The sequence below is a fragment of the Trachypithecus francoisi genome, unplaced genomic scaffold, assembly GCF_009764315.1.
Source record: "Trachypithecus francoisi isolate TF-2019V2 unplaced genomic scaffold, Tfra_2.0 Lachesis_group16, whole genome shotgun sequence".
NCBI classification, from domain to species: domain Eukaryota; kingdom Metazoa; phylum Chordata; class Mammalia; order Primates; family Cercopithecidae; genus Trachypithecus; species Trachypithecus francoisi.
The window spans coordinates 73234469-73247607 of NW_022681461.1; the positions used below are offsets into that span (position 1 = coordinate 73234469).

General features: G+C 42.0%; 1 protein-coding gene across 10 annotated transcripts in view; it reads left to right on the forward strand.

The window, feature by feature from the left end:
• Positions 1-12090, forward strand: part of INIP (INTS3 and NABP interacting protein) — a 36669-nt gene extending 24579 nt beyond the window's left edge. For 3 of the 10 annotated variants that reach the window (XM_033237787.1, XM_033237792.1, XM_033237791.1), the window contains 3 exons: positions 906-1008; positions 6593-6808; positions 8383-12090. In XM_033237787.1, the coding sequence (XP_033093678.1) occupies positions 906-1008; positions 6593-6808; positions 8383-8512 (449 nt within the window). In that variant the 3' untranslated portion in view covers positions 8513-12090. Of the gene's footprint in view, positions 1-905; positions 1009-5399; positions 5489-6592; positions 6809-8382 lie in introns of all 10 variants that reach the window. The other 7 variants (XM_033237789.1, XM_033237793.1, XM_033237790.1 and 4 more) reach the window with 6 other exon arrangements.
• Positions 12091-13139: the final 1049 nt, after the last annotated feature.

The following is a 13139-nucleotide window of genomic DNA, read 5'->3' on the forward strand; positions in this document are numbered from 1 at the left end:
AGCTAAAGGGGACAACTATTTCTTAGTTCAGGTGAATTGTTGCCATGGGGGCATGTACATCACTTGTTGCCAGATCTTGAGATATATTTCAAGAGAAGCTAGAAATCTGAGAAATTAGTGTACAGTTTCTCAATGTTTACATGTTAGTATTTAATTCTGATTTTAAAAACATAGCTAGGGGTTGCTCCTGGACCATAACGTGGCAGCCTCTACCCTATATCTTATGTAAGTTTGAAGCTGAAAATCCAACCCAGTATAAAGTATTGATAAAGGCCATATCTCTTTGTATCCTGTCAGTTACACTCCATTTCTTTCTCAGAATTGCTTTCTGGTCAGTCGAAATTCTTTGACATGTTCCTTGAAAAATTGTCCATCATATCTGAATGGAAGCAGCTGAGAAAAAGAAATATTTTGATCTGAGTATGTTTACTGTGTTTTCTCCCATGAAAAAGGCATGCATAAAGAGGCTTCAAATAGAGGCCGACGAACATCTGCCTTCCCAAAGACTGACTCTGCAGGATAGAGACTGCACAGGCCCCTGCAGCATTGGCAGCCTCAAAGATTTTGTTAAAAAGCAAATGCTGTAACTTATACCTTGGTAGATTAAAATTCTTTAGAACTCAGTCTTAAAAGTCCTCAGCTACACTTTAAATATAATATGATATTATATTCTGCTTAAGTATTCATGAATGATGCTGTTAAAGTTGCTGGGAAGTAGGCAGGAGGGAAGAAGTAACCATTTAGGGAAAGTACTTACTGGTGAATTCATTATCATGTTAGAGAATAGGAATTTTGCTTTCTTGGTTCTAGATGGCTTAGGTTTATAAAAATAGGTCTAAAATGTTTCTTATAACTCTCTCTTTCTTTCTCCCCTTTCTCCTATTCCCCTCTTTTTTTTTTTTTAGGTTTTCAAAACAAAAATAGAGTTGCAATCTTGGCAGAACTGGACAAAGAGAAAAGAAAACTACTTATGCAGAACCAGTCTTCAACAAATCATCCTGGAGCTAGGTATTGACACTATAATGTGGTATTTTGTTGTTTGTTTGTTTTTGTTTTTGTTTTTTGAGACGGAGTCTCACCCTGTCCCCCAGGCTGGAGTGCAATGGTGCAATCTTGGCTCACTGCAACCTCCGCCTCCCGGGTTCTAGTGATTCTCCTGCCTCAGCCTCCCAAGTAGCTGGGATTACATGCACCCGCCACCATGCCCAGCGAATTTTTGTATTTTTAGCAGAGATGGGGTTTCACCATGTTGGTCAGGCTGGTCTTGAACTCCTGACCTCAGGTGATCCACCTGCCTCGGTCTCCCAAAGTGCTGGGATTACAGGCATGACCCACTGTGCCTGGCCTATAATGTGGTTTTTATATTCAGTGATATACAAAATTTCTTGGACCAAATACATTGGCTGGCAGTGATTTTTTTCTTTAACACTGCTATCTATTCATTGTGTTTTATTTCTATAGGGGAGGCTAAACTTTACCTGTGCCCAACTTAGTTCTTATTGGGAGGGACCTCTGTAACAAAAGACAGATTAACCAGAGAAAAACAAATTTATGACTGCATGCAGCACACGTCACAAGGAAGAAACCTTAATGCAAAGTAACTCAAAATCGTGGCTTAGAACTCTACTTATATAGCATCTTCAACAAAGAACAATAAACATAGCACAAACGAAAGGGATTTTAGGCTTCCAGGGGTGGGAAACTGAGAAGGTAAATACATGGAGAAAACAAATGGAGTAAGGCTTGTTGTTAAGAGTCCTCTGCTGCTGTCCCTAGGCTAAGAGTCTACAGTTGTCTCCAGTAAAGGAGAAGTTATATCCTATCTTTAGGCAGAAACTGGGGAGGGGTGAGAGAGAGCTTTTCCTCCGTTTGCTGCTGCCTTTTATTTTTATTTTTAAGCAACCCTATTAACTGAGCTGCTTCTTAATTGCTTTCAGCTCAAGAATAATTTTATATCAAAGAAGCATATTTTAGGTGACATATTCTGGTTCCCTTCATTTCCTAGTCAGACTTTTAACAATTAAACTATTTAGTTGATTAAATTGTAAACATTTTAACAAGAATATTTAATTTTCCCTATAGCCTTCAGACTTTTTTTTTTTTTTTGAGACAGGGTCTTACTTTGTCACCTAGACTGGAGTGTAGTAGCACAGTCATAGCTCACTACATCCTTAGTCTCCTGGGTTCAGTGATCCCCCCTGAGTATCTCACACTACAGGCGCACCCTACCACACCTGGCTAATTTTTTTGTTTTTTAGTAGAGACAAGTGAGGTCTTGTGTTGCCCAGGCTGGTCTCAAACTCCTGGCCTCAAGTGATCTTCCTGCCTCGGCCTCCCAAAGTGCTGGGATTACAAGCGTTAGCCACTGCACTTAGCCCTTACAGCCTTTTTTTTTTTTTTTTAAGAGTTTTTATGGTTTTTTATTACTGCAATTGCTGCTGGTGGCCAACTTTTTAATCATTCTGCAAAGTAGGTCAAATTTAGGTAGCTTGATGATCTTTATGATAGGTATTCAGTCTCTGCCATATTTAGTATCTTCCCTCAGATCCATTATCGCCAGGCATGGTGGCCCCACCTGTAATCCCAGCACTTTGGGAGGCTAAGGCGGGCGGATCACTTGAGCCTAGTAGCCCGAGAGCAGCTTGGGTAATGTGGCAAGACCCATCTCTACAAAAAATACAAAAAATTAGCTAGGCATGGTGGTGCGTGCCTGTAGTCGCAGCTACCTGGGAGGCTGGGGTGGGAAGATCACCTGAGCCTGGGAGGTTAGGACTGCAATGAGCTGTGATTGCACCACTGCACTCCAGCCTGGATGATACAGTAAGACTCTGTCTAAAAAAAAAAAAGAAGATCCATTATCCCCTTCGGCCTCCACCCTCTCTTCTGTCTTTCTCTTAAAGCAATTGTCTGTACTCACCTTTACTTTCTCACTTATTCATGCCTCAACCCACTGCAGTGTGACTTCCAGGCTCTCCATCAAAGAAAATGTTCTTGCCTACGTCACTTGTAACCTTCCTGGGCTAAATCTGGCAGACCAGAGTCCTTTTCTTATCAGACATCTTGGCGTTATTTGACACCACTGATCACTCTCTTTCTTTCTTTCTTTCTTTCTTTTTTTTTTTTTTTTTGAGACAGGGTCTCACTCTGCTGTGCAGGCTGGAATGCAGTGGCACGACCTTGGCTCATTGCATCCTCTGCCTCCTGGATTCAACTGATTCTCGTGTCTCAGCTTCCCAAGTAGCTGGGATTACAGGCATGTGCCACCACACCCAGCTAATTTTTGTATTTTTAGTAGAGATAGGGTGTTGCCATGTTGGCCAGGCTGGTCTCAAACTCCTGGCCTCAAGTGATCTGCCCACCTCGGCCTCCCAAAGTTCTGGGATTACAGGCGTGAGCTGCCACACCCAGCCCACTCTTTCTTAAAGTACTCTCTTGGCTTCCATTTGCTCACTCTGAGAATATAAAACACAGTAGGAGGAGACTGTCTTGATTTCTTTTGTGGACATTTCTCTTATTTGTCCCTTGAATGCTGACAGCCCATCGAATTCTGTTCTAGACCAGGCTTCCTACTCTGCCTCTTTTTGCTGGACAGTTGCATCTTTTCCCACATGCTGTTATGTATGTGCTAGTACGCATTTGCAGCTCTAGTCTGTCTTTTCTTCTAAGCACCACCTCTGCCTCCCGGACGTCTCTACTTTGATGTCCACAGGCATTTCAGATGAGGTATGTCCCAACCTGAACTCATTCTCCCTTCCTGCTCTCCAATCAACTACTGAATATTCTTGTGTGTCCTGTGTCAGTAAATGCTTCAGGCTGCCATCTACTAGTTACAAAGGCAGAAATGTGAACTTCAGTGGTTTACCATTCCTTTCACTTTCACCTCCAAGCATTCACCATTCTCTTGTGATTATACTTTGAAAGATGTCTTACATCTGTCCATTTTCTTCATTGCTACTCATGCTATCCTGATTCCTGGTCACTCTCATTTCTTGCCTCAATTATTTTAACTGCTTCAGATTTCCTGTGGTCTTACGCTTCTTGAACACATTCATCAGTTGTGTCATTTAGCAAGCTTTAATTGGGAAGTAACAGAAATATAACAAAACTGGCATAAACATTAGGGTATCTGTTAACCAGGAGTGTGAAGATAAGGTAGTTCCAGAGTAGCTTAATTCATTAGTGATGCAGCTTCATTCATCTTTCCTTTCTGCTTTACCCATGGGTCAGTGGCTCCCTCAGGCCAGAATATGGCTGCGGTGGCTTAGGCATCAGCCCGCACTGAGCCACCTGCAGAAGTAAAACCCTGAAAGGTTGCTATGGTGTGTCCCATTTGTAAGAGTGAGGAAAACATTCTCAGAAGCCTTCCTGTAGACACCCATCAGGTCTGGTTGCCCAGATTATGTACCTTTCTCTTGCCTAAACCAGAAACCAGCTAGGGGAATGACACTGTTTTACATCAGTCAAGGTCTACCCCCTGGGGCATGCGCCTGGCCTGCCATGAAGCATGTGGCCACTGATAATTGAACCAAGTCTGGGTTCCATCAGCAAGGAGGACAGGAGAGAAACAGCTTTGAGGAGGTGGCCCACACTCTGCCACAGTAGTGCAGTAGTCGTCTTTCTGAACTACAGGGTGATAGTTCTTTTTTTTTGAGACAGGGTCTCACTCTGTCACCCAGGCTGGAGTGCAGTGACACAATCTCTTGATCTCCCAGGCTTAAGTGATCCTCCCATCTCAGCCTCCCATGTAGCTGGAATCACAGGCACATGCCACCACACCTGTTTAATTTTTTTTTTTTTTGTAGAGATGGGGTCTCACTTTATTGCCCAGGCTGTTCTTGAACTCCTGGGCTCAAATGATCCTTCTAATTCAGACTCCCAAAGTCCTAGGATAACAGGCATGAGCCACTGCGCCTGGCCGAGAGGGTGATACTTCTGATCATGTCACTCCCCTGCTGCTTAACACTCTTTGGAGGTCTCCTATTACTGTTAGGATAAGGTTTACTTTTTTTTTTTTTTTTTGAGACGGCGTCTCACTCTAGCCCAGGCTGGAGTGCAGTGTTGTGATTTCAGCTTACTGCAACCTCTGCCTCCCGGGTTCACGCCATTCTCCTGCCTCAGCCTCCCAAGCAGCTGGGACTACAGGTGCCCACCACCACACCCGGCTAATTTTTTTTTTTGTATTTTTAGTAGAGACAGGGTTTCGCTGTGTTAGCCAGGATGGTCTCAATCTCCTGACCTTGTGATCCACCCTCCTCGGCCTCCCAAAGTGTTGGGATTACAGGCGTGAGCCACCGCACCCGGCCAGTTCTACATTTTATGACATTTTCCAGACCACTATCCTTCCAATATATTAAGTGTCCTTATTAATTCTCCTGTTATTAATATACATCACACCTCAGCAGGATTGCTGTTATCTGTGAGCCTTGTCCTGCACATACCCCTAGTGTTCAGTACAGAGCTATGCATCTAGTAGCTGCTCTAGAATCTGGTAAGTGTCTCTAAGTTTGATTATTTATTCATAATAGTTCTACTTATGTGGAACATGGTTATGATAATTTAAGTTTAATTATTATTATTTATTTATTTATTTTCAGACAGAGTCTTGCTCTGTTACCCAGTCTGGACGCAGTGGTGCAATTTTGGCTCACTGCAACCTCCATCTCCTGGGTTCAAGTGATTCTCCTGCCTCAGCTTCCCGAGTAGCTGGAACTACAGGCATGCGCCACCACGCCTGGCTAATTTTTGTATTTTTAGTAGAGACAGGGTTTCACCATGTTGGCCAGGTTGGTCACGAACAAGTTTAATTATTATACAAACAAAAGGGTATGGTTTTACCATTGACTGATATCATGTGATTTAACTGTTTTTTAAAATAATGTTAATAGAGATCATGATAGATCATGGTATCTCAAATCTGTTTGAAAGTAGGAGACCATAAGTTATAAATTTTAGGCTGGGCATGATGGCTCATGCCTGTAATCCCAGCATTTTGGGAGGCTGAGGCAGGCAGATAGGCAGATCACTTGAGGTCAGGAGTTTGAGACCAGCCTGGCCAACATGACGGTGAAACCCTGTCTCTACTAAAAATACAAAAATCAAATATAGCTGGGTGTGGTGGTGCACGCCTATAGTCCCAGCTACTCGGGAGGCTGAGACATGAGAAGAGCTTAAACCCAGGAGGCAGAGGTTGCAGTGAGGTGAGATCACACCACTGCCCTCTGTCCAAAAAAAAAAAAAAAGATAAATTTAAAAAAAAGATCATTTAAAATCTCAATAAATAACATAGACTTTCTTTATACAAATTCATGAAGATAGTGAGAGAAGGAAAAAAGACTTATTCTTGGAGGTCTTTTTCACCCCTTTAAAGAATATATAATGAAAAGCTGTGGTTCAGAAGTAAGGACATGTCTTTAAGAGATTTATTGTATGTCACAGTGACTGTAGTTAATACTACTTGAAAATTGCTAAGAGAATAGATCTTAAATGTTCCACAACCAAAAATGGTAAGTATGTGAGGTGCTGGATATGTTAATTAGCTTGATTTAACCATTTCACAACAAATAGAAATACTAAAACATCACATTGTACACAGGAAGTGTATGCAGTTTTTGTCAAGGATACCTCAATTTAAAAAAAAGAAGATAATTTACTACCATCCAAAAAAAAGTAAGGATGTTTCTGCCTTAAGCAGCCGAGTAACCAAGATTCCCATTTTAGCATTGCACTCTCGAGACCCTCTCTTAATAAGGACTTCCGGGATCACGCTGAGCAGCAGCATATCGCAGCCCAACAGAAGGCAGCTTTGCAGGTGAGCGAAGTGTAACTGACATTCTTGCCTCAGTGGAGGTTTCCTGGGTCTCAGAAGCCAGCACACAGTTATTTTATATTTCAGTGGAGCAATATCAATAAAAATGTTCCACACATAATTGCAGTGGTTTGCTGATGTTCAGTCATGCCCAGTGGATTTGAAGGACCAGTGCAGCAGTAATGAAAGTATATTTTATGGTGTTGACTTGGTCGTGATTGATTCTGTGCGTGTACATGTCAAGGGATTGCTTGTGCACAACAGAGTTTAAAGATATTTGGATGGACAGGAATGATCTTAAAAATTGAACTGGCTAGTTAAATAGTACTTGCATTTTTTTTTCAAATCTATCATGTCATCACATCCTTTAATAGTTGTATTAGTTTATTATTGTTGCCTGGATTTTTTGTTTTAATGCTCAGCACAGCTGTTGTGCAGGAAATGTTGAAAAGCAAACTCTTCCTATAGGACTCGGAATGTGATGCTTTATCAGTTAAAAAAATATTCTTCAGAGTAATAAATAGTTTCAGTGTTACAGTCTTATCTTGAATAATTTAAGATTTCCAGAGACTTTGGACAAGACATTTTTTTTTTCATAGGCATCATTTAATCATTTGTAGTTTGAAACCTTAGAATCCCAGAACTGGAAGGAACATGATGAAGACCATCTCACTTTATTTTATTTTATGTATCTGTTGTTTAGAGACAGGGTCTCATACTCTGTCACACAGGCTGGAGTGCAGTAGTGCCATCATAGCTCACTGTAACCTCAAACTCCTGGGTTCAAGTCATCTTCTTGCATCAGCCTCCTAAGTAGCTGGGACTACAGGCACATGCCACTGTGCCTAGCTGATTTTTAAATTTTTTGTAGAGATGGGGTCTCACTGTGTTGCCCAGGCTGGTCTTAAACTCCTGGCCTCAAGTGATCCTCCCACCTCAACCACCCGAAGTGTTGGGATTACAGGTATGAGCCACCATTGCCCAGCCCTCCATTCACTTTAGATGACCTCAAAACAGTCTTTTTTTTTTTTTTTAATGACAGAGGGAAGTTACTGGTGGTTTTCTGTTACTTACATTTCAACATTCTCTACCAAATGTTGGTATTTTAATCACCAGTAATCTCACTGCCTTTTCCCCCCTCTCCTTCCCACTACTGCCCTTCTTTCTCAAGTTCCCGGTTTGTTGACCAAGATCAGAGTACTCTGGGATCTTCGATCCTCCTTTTCCTCACTGGAAGGAACAAAACAATTCATGTCTTTGAGTCATTTATTGACTGAGGACGATCACAGGATAGACAGAGAGGATGAGAAATGAGTACTTGGTGTAACTTGTTAACCCAGATTCTGTATTACTGTCCACTTCCTGTCTATTTAAACACAACCAGCAGCAGCAGAACTGATTTTAAAATAAATTCCGTCTCAGCCATAACAAGGAAAAATAAATGAATAAACAAATAAATTTGGTCTCAAGCATTCAGAAAGAATAAGTAATTTTAATGCCTTGGTTGAAGTTCGACTTGGTTGAATAATAACTCTGTTTCATAGCTTAATTGCCTTTTTTTTTTTTATCTTTCCCAGCATGCTCATGCACATTCATCTGGGTACTTCATCACTCAAGACTCTGCATTTGGGAACCTTATTCTTCCTGTTTTACCTCGCCTTGACCCAGAATGAAGAAAATATTTGCGATGGAAAAGTGACTTTGTAATATCAAATGCCAAAGCTACTATCATTCAGTGCTAGACGAACTGTGACTTTCAGAAATTTGGTGAACTTTGATATTTTTTGTTTGTCTGAAAGAAAGGAATGTGTAACTGAAAGCAGAAAGAAGAGTAACCAGGATGGTGAGAGCTGTGGAAGCTATATTATTCAAGGAATTGATTATGTACTGTGACTGCAACTTTTTTGTAATGCTGTTTAACTCTCAATCAGACTCTGAATTGGATGGTCACAAAATCATTCCCCAACTCCTAGCAAGTTTGACTGAATATATCATGTCCACAGTAGATTTTCAAGAATCATTTATAGTACTTAACTTTAAAGAAACAAGGGTGCTTTTAAAAAAGGAACCAATAGGCTTAAATCAATTACATCCATATTTGTTTATAGGATTGCTATCAGTATACCTTTTGAGTTTATAGTCAACATGTATCATCCTGAAATAGTCTTTCTGGACTCATAACTACTTCTACCTTTTTCACTTTAAAACAAAGCCCAAGAATAAATTACTAACCAATCTTAACCATCTTTTATAAACATATGCTCTTATAAATGTTGTGACTAAATGCAATTAAAAATAATAGGAAATGTGGTGGTTTTTTAATTTGTACATCCTCTTATTTAGCGTTACCACACAGATGATGGAGTTTGTGTGGCTCTATTTTCCATTTTTGTTCCAACTGAAAACTTATTGACTGGGCGCGGTGGCTCACGCCTGTAATCCCAGCACTTTGGGAGGCCGAGGCAGGCAGATCACTTGAGGTCAGGAGTTTGAGACCAGCCTGGCCGACATGGTGAAACCCTGTCTCTACTAAAAATCTAAAGAATTAGCCAGGCGTGGTGGCGCACACCTGTAATCCCAGCTACTCGGGAGGCTAAGGCAGGAGAATCTCTTGAACCTGGGAGGCAGGGGTTGCAGTGAACTGAAATGACATCACTGCACTGCAGCCTGGGTGACAGTGAGACTTTGTCTTAAAGGAAAAAAGAAAAAAAACTTACTATGCAAGTCAAGCTCCTTTTTAATTACTTTAAGTAGGAAGGGGTTATGTTAAGAAAGTCTCCCAACATGACCCATCTTTAGCAGTATCTAGGGTGCTTGTTTATGTAGTCCCACTCCCCTACCCTAGTCCTACAGAATTAGAACCTGATTCAAAATAAAGTCTGAAAACCATGAGAGAGAAAATTCTATGAAATATCTTGTACAAATTTTCATGATATATTTATACACTCATGGGTTTGTAGATCCCTAAAACTTAGAGATCATTTAGCTAAAATCTACATTTTTTAAACTTTTAATAGGATTGAAATGATATTTTACACTGTATCACAGATAGAGTATTTTATATAACTTTTTGTGACTGACCTCATCGTGGCCTTGAGTTCCATCCTCTCTGGTGGTAGGGTAAAACTGAAAATTCCAGTCTGGGTCAATATTTAGTGAAAGTTCTACTTTCTTTTCAGAGAGTTTGTTCCCTGCCTTCTTCCTTAGATATTTTCAAACACACAGCCCCATCCTACTCAAACCAAGTGAAGCAAGGGTGGACAATTCTAGAATTGGCTGTGCCATGTAGGTTTTTTTTGAGAATTTGAACTGATTTCCTTCATTTTGATGAGGTGGCAACTGTCCCCATTGTGATGGTTACCATTGCAGCGAGGATAGCCTTACTTCTGCGGCACAGAGTTCCTCAGGGGGCCTCTGGCTCCTGTCCTTCCTCAGGTCCGTCCAACTACTCCTTGGGCCTCCTTATGGCAGCCCTCATTGTCTTCGGTTAATTTCACTAGGTTTCTGTTCTCTGTGATCTACAACACAACTGACATGTTCTAAATCTGTCTCTAGGGAGATAACACATTAGTATATTTTCTATACTATTGAAGCCTCTACCTAATATATGACTTATGTAGCTCAGGTAAAGAGATCTTTTTACCAGTGGTATCCTTTCTAGTCTGTTAGCCTTTTAAATAGATGTGGCCTAAATCCTGTAGTCCTGGCTAGGAAGCACTTCTCTCCACCCCTCTGCTTTGAGTCACAAACTCAATTCAATTTCCTATGTATTAATACCTACAGAGAAAGCAAATAGAGCACTGTGCTTTGGGGAACACAAAGGTGACTGGCACCTGCTCTTTTAGGAAGTCACCATGCAGAGGATCCTATTCTGTTATACCAATAGTTATAAAGCAAGCCACAGCCTGGGCAACATAGCGAGACCCCTGTCTCTACTAAAACTTAAAAAAAAAAAAGATTGGCTAGGTGCATGCGTAGAGTCCCAGCCACTCGGGAGGCTGAGGTGGGAGGATCGCTTGAGCCTGGGAGGTTGAGGCTGCAGTGGGCCATGATCGCACAACTGCACTCCAGCCTTGGCAACAGAGTGAGGCCCTGTCTCTAAATCAATCAGTCAAGTGAGCCAGAATGCAGTAGTGGCCTGAGAGAGGCATCCTGGAACGTAGTGCGGTCTCGCTAGGCTTAAAAGTAGTCATGTGATTTTACTTGACAAGGGAAGGAAGAGCTACTCTATGTGCAGAGCAAGGTTTCAGAATGAGAAGAGAAGAGCAGGCACCGCAGAGGGTGAGGGAAAGGGCAGCAGTGGCCTGGGAAGCCCTCAGGTCGAGTTCAGCATTGCTTCTCTCAGATTATGGGTGAATTTGAGGAACTCATTTAATATCTTTGCATGCTCCTCCCTCCGTAGGATAAGACCAGCACGTGTTCTGCCTGTGTCAGAAATTGCCTAGACCAGTAGTTTTCAAAGTGCAAGCCTCAACCCATTACTGAGTTGAGAAGCCAACTTAATGGTTTAACAGGATGAGTCCAGCATTTTTTCTGAAAAAATCAGAAACATCTGAGTGTACTGCATGTAGAAATAGGTGGTTTTGCCTCATGAATATTCTGTTTCTGCGTGTTCATATATGTGTATATTTTACTTTGTACTTCGTTGGTTTTTTAGGAGACGGTCTTGCTCTGTTGTCCAGGCTGGAGTACAGTGGTATAATCATAGCTCACTGCAAGACTCCTTGAATCCCTGGGCTCAAGCAGTCCTCCATCCTTAGCCTCCCACGTAGCTGGGACTACAGGCACATACCACCATGCCCAGCTAATTTTTTTTTTTTTTTTAATTTTTGTAGAGACAGTGTCTTGCTATGTTGCCCAGGCTGGTCTTGAACTCTTGGCCTCAAGCAGTCCTCTCGATCCTCCCACCTTGGCCTCCTAAAGTGCTGAGATTACAGGTGTGAGCCACTGCACCTGGCTTACTTTTTTTGTCTATTGTCTGTTCCACTAGTATGTAAAGTTTTAGAGGGCAAGAATTTTTGTTTATTTCCTTCTCTTCCTCCATTCCTTTCTTCCTCTTCTACTTCGTTCACTACTGTATTCCACGTAAAATATATCTGGCATATAGTAGGTGTTCAATATGTTGAAGGAATGAAAGAAGTTATATGACTTGAGTTGCAATATAAAATATATATATTTTTTACTGTGAGTTATGGCAAAAAAAGTTTTGAAAGCTGCTTCTAAATAATGCAGATGTCAGTGCTTTGTATGACCCTGGAATAAAAACTGAAATGACTTAGTGATTTCAAAGGCATATTTGTTTTCCTGAGCAATCTATAAGCTGTCTCATTAAGCTGTCTCAGTTATTTGCTTGGTTTCGGCAATAGAAGCTCAGCCTTTATATGTGGTTAAAGCCTCTTGAGGCAAGGGATTTGGCAAATATGGTTACATGGAGAATAGAAGATAACGAGAGAGTATCAATTCATTAGTGCAGTCGAATCCCTCTCCTAGAATCCCATCAGCGAGCACAAGTCCCATTTAAACAGCATTAAATGCAGCAAGTATTTGCTGAGCACTTTTCTTATTCACCTCTATATCCATGGTGACTTCTACACAGTCGATACCCACTGTTCTTTTTTAAAGAGATGGGGTCTCACTGTGTTGCCCAGGCTGGACACTGGGCTCAAGTGATCCTCCCACCTCAGCTTCCCAAGTAGCTGTGACTATAGGTGTGTGCCACCATCCTCAGCCACAGGCTTTTTTTTTTTTTAACAGGGTCTCACTCTGTTGCCCAGACTGGAGTGCAATGGCAGCATCTCAGCTCACTGCAACCTCTGCCTCCCAGTGTCAAGTGATTCCCATGCCTCAGCCTCCTGAGTAGCTGGAATTAAAGGTGTGCGCCACCACGCCCAGCTAATTTTTTTTTTTTTTTTTGAGACAGAGTCTCGCTCTGTCCCCCGGGCTGGACTCAGCTCACTGCAAGCTCCGCCTCCCGGGTTCCCGCCATTCTCCTGCCTCAGCCTCCCGAGTAGCTGGGACTACAGGCGCCCACCACCTCGCCCGGCTAGTTTTTTGTATTTTTTAGTAGAGACGGGGTTTCACCGTGTTAGCCAGGATGGTCTCGATCTCCTAACCTCGTGATCCACCCGTCTCGGCCTCCCAAAGTGCTGGGATTACAGGCTTGAGCCACCGCGCCCGGCTAATTTTTTATGTTTTTAGTAGAGATGGGGTTTTGCCATGTTGGCCAGGCTGGTTCTTGAACTCCTGGCCTTAAGTGATCCACCTGCTTCGGCCTCCCAAAGTGCTGGGATTACAGGTCTGAGCTACCGCACCTGGCTGCCCACAGGCTTTTTAA